At 45.9% G+C, this 7,289-nt stretch overlaps 1 protein-coding gene across 2 annotated transcripts; it reads right to left on the minus strand.

Annotated features, from left to right (window-relative positions):
- Positions 1-2,216: 2,216 nt before the first annotated feature.
- On the minus strand, positions 2,217-7,046 carry LOC127684621 (sperm motility kinase X-like). 2 transcript variants are annotated; one of them, XM_052181518.1, is made up of 6 exons: positions 6,910-7,046; positions 4,746-6,633; positions 4,309-4,401; positions 3,383-3,456; positions 2,481-2,688; positions 2,217-2,359 (listed from the first exon to the last, which is right to left on the minus strand). In XM_052181518.1, the coding sequence occupies exons 1-2, from the start codon at positions 6,920-6,922 to the stop codon at positions 4,751-4,753; spliced, it is 1,896 nt and encodes a 631-aa protein (XP_052037478.1). In that variant the 5' UTR covers positions 6,923-7,046; the 3' UTR covers positions 2,217-2,359; positions 2,481-2,688; positions 3,383-3,456; positions 4,309-4,401; positions 4,746-4,750. The 2 variants fall into 2 exon arrangements, with proteins under 2 accessions (XP_052037478.1, XP_052037477.1); XM_052181517.1 differs by having other exon boundaries at positions 3,299-3,456.
- Positions 7,047-7,289: the final 243 nt, after the last annotated feature.

Consider the following 7,289-nt stretch of genomic DNA (forward strand, 5'->3'; position numbering starts at 1 on the left):
GAACGCACATGGTATGTACTAATAGGCAGATGCTAGTCCAAAAGCTCAAAATAAACAAATTACAATTCACCCATCACATGAAGTTCAAGGAGGAGGAGGACCTAAGTGAGGGTTCTATGGGTCCTCTGAGAAAAAGAACAAGATACTCACAGGAGCAACAAGGGAGGCAATGTGAGGAGCAGAGTCTAAAGTAAAGGCCACCCAGCAAGTGCCCTACCTGGGGATTCATCCTATAAACAGTCACCAAACCCTGACACTATGACGAGAAGCATGTACCAAAAGGAGCATGCCATGGCTGTCTCTAGAGGGGCCCTGCCAGAGCCTTACAAATACAGAGGCAGAAACTAGCAACCAACTACTGGACTGGGCTTGGGGGTCCTCCAACAGAGGATCTGGAGGGTAGTCTGGAGGAGCTGAAGAGGTTTATAGCCCCATGGGAAGAGCAATGACTTTGGATACCTAGACACCCCAAAACTCCCAGGGACTGAACCATCAACCAAGGGGTACACATGGATCCAGCCAAAAATGTGGCAGAGGAATGCCTTGTTGGGCATCAGTGGGAGGAGTGGTCTTTGGTCAGGTAAAGTCTCAATAGAGGCCCTAACAAAGGGAAACGGGTGGGGGGGTGTTGGGGGAGGTGGGAGTGTGTCAGGTACAGGGGCATATACATGGAGGCAGGGGGTGGGAGGAGGGGTAGGGAATCGTTGGGGAGGGGGGCTTTTAGGAGGGGGGAAATTGGGAAAGGTTTTACCATTGGCAATGTAAATGAAGAAGATAATTTTAAAAAGATTAAAAGAAAAAGAAAAAACAAAAAAGAAGGCAATGTATTTTCATAAAGTGGCCATGTTCCAGCTCAAGTATTAACAACATGGCCACGTTGCCCTTCTGGCTAGGGGGTTCAGAGTCTAGGGTACAAGAAAGAGCCTCTGGAATCTCACTTCACATGGAAGCAAAGTCTCTGAGGTCAGACATATGTTAGGGGTGTCCATGCATAGAGGCCTAGAGAGGCCTTTGCATGGATCTGTGAAGGTGAAGCCTTGATTGCCATGGAGACTCAAAGATGTTGGAGATGCCATAGTCTTGGGATATCTCCTGAAGAAACCTAACACTGGGTTGAATCAGCCCAAGGAAAAGAAGTATATTGTAGTCAACAAGGCTGAAAGGACTTGGAAGTCTGAAGAGTGTTTTGGCATCAGACATGAAGATGCAGAGTTTGGAGTGTGTCCAGTTTCTTTTCAGTCTTCCTTTGCACCCCATTTCTGCACTATGTTCTCCTTATATCCTTTGGAAGGGTAATGTATACAACATGCTATTGTTTTGAGGAGTATTTGATTTGCTTCTTTCTTATTTGTGATTTCACAGAGGATTACAGTTAAGAGATTGAAATTTATAGATTCTAACAGAGCTGGTGCTAGGAGAGACTATGTGGACATTCAAAGAAAGATTTAATGATTTTGCATTATGATATGGCTATAAGACTACAGAGTAGAATGTAGTAGTTGGAATGAAAATGGCCCAGATAGTTTCATACAGAGTATCACTTTTAGAAGGTGTGACCAATGGAAGGTACACACACATGCACACACCCTACAAACATAAACACAGACATACACATGTGCATGCATAAGGACACACACACACACACACACACACACACACACACCAAGTCTCCATTACCTAAGGGTACACCACTTTGCATATGGCTCCACAAGCAAGCCCAGTGACTATGGATTAGTCACCTGCTGACTGGATCAGAGTGCCCCAATATCTTGCTGGCCTTGACACAATCTCACAAACCCAGATTTCCTGAATGCTAGGACTAGGGCAAGTCACAATAGGCAAACCAAAAGACAAACCCAACTCCCAAGTTCTGAGTAAATAAAACACAAACATGAATGTGAAGATAGGTAAAATGAGAGGGTAATATGCTGTGCAAAGGCAGCCATGAAAGGAGGAAAACATCGGATACAGGAACCTAACATGAGATGCTAAAATGGAAGGATGTGGACCTAAGGATGGAAATCAGTCAGTGTGTAGCAAGAAGTCAGAGATGTACTGCAGGCAATGAATGTGGTGGATTATCACAAATTGCCCAGGTTCTGTTCACCAAGCCTACTAGTATGATAAGATGGCATATAAAAAATAGTGGTGGCATTTGGCAGGTGAAGCAGACAATAAAATTTATTTTGAAAAGAACATAATCATACTTCCTTCACGGAAAAAGGGGGTATGCCAGGTTGCTGTGTGGAGCTTCTTGGTAACACTTCTTTTGCAGGCACAGCATGTCACCCAGCTCTCTGTCCACATCCTGGGTAGCGGATCTTCACCCAGACACAGGGTCCTTAGAAACTGATCAGTTCTGCAGGCATAAGTTGATGTTACTTCTATGGGTGGTACCAATACAATTAGCCCCCAGCTATATTCCCTTGCCCCATGTAGACTGGAGGTGATTGATTGAGGGGACTTGAGAAGCACCTTACCTTGGTCACTTGACTCCTGCCAGAACAGAAAGGAACTGTTCCTAGGGAGGAAGTACTTCAAGCTGCCTCACACAGTGTTCTCTTCAAATCCTGGTCAGGATAAGATGCTCAGTGTGCATCTTTCTTGTTCATCTAAACCCACTCACTTGTGGGTCTGCCTTTGCCCTACCTCTGTATCAATCATAGGAGCCTCTTCCATGAAGGAGATCTGAAAACAAGGAGTTTTGGAAAGAATTACAAAAGGCCAGTCGTGAATCTGTAAATGACCACCTCTTGCCAATGGCCTGATCCAGGAAGCATCACCTGAGTGCCTATTGCATCCAGGTTTGCTGGACTCAAATAGGTGGCCCTTTCCCAGTCCCCTGCACATGAGGCTGTCTGCAAGCCCTGTTCTGTGTTGAGTGATATTACTTGTGTTTTCTGCAGTTTCCCGAGCATGATGCTTTGGAATCCTCACTAATTGACTCCAGAAGCTCATGACCCTTCCCACCCTGAAATGGACAGAAGAATGAAGCAGCAGTTGCAGCCGCAGGGGAAGCAGCAGCAACAGCAGGGATGGCGGAAGCAGCAAGGACATGATCATGTCAGGAGACAACTCTATGCTAAATATGATTCATATACACCAAATAGTTTGCAATAAAAAGTGGTGTGAAGAAACAGAGAAGTCCAGTTCCTTTTGAACACATTTGAGGATCCCTGGGAATCTCTACTTGTTGGGAATGGGACAAGTACAATTGTACACGCAGAGAATATCACATACTGTCATATCTCATCTGTTTTACCATCAACATTTCCCTGTCCCCTTCAATACATCTTACCAGCAACTTCTCTGGTCTCTAGTGGCAAGAACTTCAGACCTTCCCTTGGATCTCCTCTAATTGCAGTCCATAGGTAAGCCTCACCTTGTACATGGCTTTGTATACTTTGACAAAGTGGTGAACAAGGTCCATCCTGGCTTCCCAGACCTCCTAGAAAGCTGTAAAATGGGGAGGTGATGGGTCAGAAGGGAATGAAGACAACACTGGAGGAATGTTTCCAGGAGGACTCACTCAAAATATGAAATTACCTTCTTTGCTGTAGATTCTTTCCACTTCAATAAAACTTCATTATTATCCACTGTGCATGGGTGTGTGTGTGTGTGTGTGTGTGTGTGTGTGTGTGTGTGTGTACACGTGTATGTGTGTATATGTTTCAAACCAAATGTAAAGAATATCCATCAAATGACTTAAGTTTGAGTGTAATGTGCACAATCAGAAACTACAACTGGTAGCTTTGTAAGGGCCTCAGGATCTCCCTCACTGTAACTCTGCAGGATCCAGGATGCTATGGAGGCCTGCTGCAGAGCTGTGGGGCTGAGTCATCTCTGCCCCCTCTGTACTCACTTCTGGATTCACGGTTTCTCAAGTCTATTGCTGCCTCTAACCTGGTCGCATATATCTCTTGGACACATGGAACAGGTCAGTTCCTCTGGGTTCCTTCCTCTGCCTCCACGACCACTGTCTCCTCAGCTCACAAGTACACCTGGAGACAGGCCACTGAGCTGACAACCTCACTGTGTTTGATTGTCCTCTAAAATCAGGTGTTTCTTCTCACGTTCCTTGGTAATCAGGAACAATCCATGGATGGTTGTTCCAAGGCTCCTAAGTCCTGTGAAAATCAATGCAAATGGCCACAGGTATTGTGTGACTGATGCCCAGTGTAGAGCTTCCTTACATCGGATGGGAAGAAGGAACACTGCTCAGACCGTTTTCCTTCAGACTTCAGGGAAAAGCAACATTTTGCTGCTAGAATAAGCTAGAGCTTCCCACTAGTCACCTGAAATTCCTACCTGGCTCTCTCCTCCCTGCTCCTGTCTGTATCCTCAGCAAGCTCCTCTTCACTCTGGTATCATCCTCCAGGGACGACAGGGCCTCCGACAGCACTGGAAACAGACAGCAGAAATCTTACAAATCTGCAGGACTTATGCTTGGCTGTGCTGGCCCTGTGCAGACATGGGACCTCATGTTGATGCTGCCCAAGTGCTCCACTGATCCCTCCAAACTTCTCCAAACTTCAAACATCCTTGCCTAACATTGGGCCACTATCCTCTGCTATCTACATGTAGGTCAAGTTTTGGAGGACTCCTCATAGGAGGAAGGACAGGATGGAATTTTTTTCCCCAGCCTGATAGATCCAATGTCACCACCGCCCTCAACGTGCATGCTGGTATATGTTAAGGGAAGGAGGAACTAGAGAGTGTATCCTTTCCAATCACACCCCACCTACTTGTATCAGCCTGTGTCTCTGAAGCACTTTTCATCGACTGGCACTATTTCACTATTTCCCACGGGGAGGCAGCAACACAAGCTCCTAAAGGCATTGGAAACCCTCTTCTTCAGGCCCCTCCAGACCCGCATTCTCAGTGGCATTCTGGGCACAGGCTGGGACCTCCTTCGGAGCTGCTCCTGATGGTCTGTTGTGCTGGAGGATGAGCTACTCTCTTGGAGGGATTCAGTGCCTATGTTCTCTTCCTGGAATTTTGCACTGGGGAAGGGTCTCCTGGTTGTGGAACCCCAAGACCATGTGCTGCTACTTGTGCCTATATTCTCTTGCTGGAATTTTGCACTGGGGAAGGGGCTCCTGGTTGTGGACCCCCAAGATGATGAGCTGCTACTTTTGTCTGTAGACTCAGCACTCTCACTGGCCACATCTTGCGTGTTGTCAAAAGCTGAGGATTGTGAGGATGTGAACAGTGAGTATGTCGTTCCTGACGACGTGGTTGTTATTTTTATTGTTGTTGTTGTTGTTGTCATCGTCGTCGTCGTCGTCATTAACTTCCTTTTCCCTGATGAAGTGGTGGAATTGCTGATGCCCTCCTTCTCTCTGAATCTTCCCTTTCCAATGTGAGGCATAAGCCATCGCAGTGGGGAGGTGTTGTCCATGAAGCTACAGTCATGGCAAGAAAGGCTGGGAGGCACACTATGCCTCCTCTTACAGCCTTTCCTCCCATCTGCAAGCAGCTTAGAGCGTGTGTGTGAAGGGACGATGGAAAGGCTATGGGCACTGTTTACCCTTCTCAATGTCACATTAATGTTGGCAGCTTTTGTAGGGTCCAGTAAACCACCATGGCCTCCATCATGATAAAACTGGGGCTGCCAGGTAGACTTCTGTTTTATAATCAAGTATGTCGCCATGGCTGGACTATACTTCTGTTCCCTTAAAGCATCTCTGAGTTCTTTAATCTTGCACCCCATCTGAAACATTGCAAATGCAATGTTCGGGTCTGGGTCTCTGGGAATTTCCTCTGAGGATCTCAATTTGTCTTGATCATGGCACAGCCATGGGTGTGTCAATATTTCATTTATGGATGGCCTCATTGTGGGGTCTTTTGCCATTAATCCCTTTAATAGGTCTTGAATCTCTGGTGACAGATGATATGGAATCCAGCAGCTCCTGTATAGGATTTCATACTTTAACTCAGAGAGCACTGTCTCTGTGAAGGGAAGGTGGCCCACAACTAAATAATATAATACGATTCCCATGCTCCATATGTCGGTTGCAAGGACATTATACTCCTTTTTATCCAAGACTTCAGGAGCACAATACTGTACTGTGCCACAAAAGCCTTTACATTTTTCCCCAGCAGCCAGTCTTTTGCTTAAGCCAAAGTCAATGAGTTTCACATGCCCCTCCCTATCCAATAGGATGTTCTCAGCCTTGATGTCTCGGTGGGCAATATTCTGACTGTGGATATAGTGGACGGCCAAAGACAGTTCCCTAAATATGCTGCGTGCCTCTTCCTCATCCAGACGCCCACACTTGCTGATGTGTTTCCTCAGAGATCCCCGGGATGCGTATTCCATCACCAGATAGGTTTTATACCTTGCTTCTATAACCTGGAAAAGCTGTATTATGTTACTGTGATGTAAGCGTTTCATAATATCAATCTCGGACTTTACTAGAAAGTCTATACTTGGGCCCCTTTTCAATATCTTGATGGCTACCATGGTCTGGGTCATAAGGTGGACAGCCACTTTGACTTGGGCAAAGGACCCTTGATCTAGGGTACCCAGGATATAGTAATGATGTGCCAGGGTGTTCCCTTCATGGCAACTGGACTCCAGCTCCCTCGACATCATCACACTTCCCTTCTCTTGGTCAGAGTCACCAGGAGCTACAGCAAGTAAAAATGGCAGGGAAAACAAATTAGCATTCCTTTTGAGAAAGTCACAAAAGAGATTCTGAGATTAAAAGTCACAGACACCTCCACAGACAAGTCTTGCTCTGCCTCAAGGACAGAGGGAAACCAGAACAAAGCAAAGACAAACACAGAGGATGGAAAGAAGGAAGAAGGCTCAGAGCAGAAAGAGAGCAAGGGTGATGGAGGACAACATTTTAGCCAGGAGAACAAGGATCCCCATTTCAAAGGACAGAACATTGACAAGCTTACCTGAGGCATCCATTATGAAGTGAAAGCCCTGAGCTAAGGGCCACACTTGAACATCAAGATAGCTTTACCCAGTAATGTGTGGGATGCAACTTGCCCCACTAGACAAACACAGTATCTACACGGGATGGGGGCAACAGACACACAGCACCTATGAATAAGAATGAAAATTTGTCAGGTTTTTTTTTCAAGAAATGAATGTACTTAAAGGCCATTTTGTTATACAGAATACCGTAGCCCAACAGAGACAAATACCACAAGTTTTTCCTTATATGCAGCACACTGGTTGTTTTCAGCTGGATTAAAGGAAACGGAAACTATGAGGGGACTGGAGGATGAGAGGCAGGCTGAGATAGAGAGTAACAGAAAGTGACAAAGTCAAA

This window comes from Apodemus sylvaticus, chromosome 5 (genome assembly GCF_947179515.1).
Source record: "Apodemus sylvaticus chromosome 5, mApoSyl1.1, whole genome shotgun sequence".
NCBI classification, from domain to species: Eukaryota; Metazoa; Chordata; class Mammalia; order Rodentia; family Muridae; genus Apodemus; species Apodemus sylvaticus.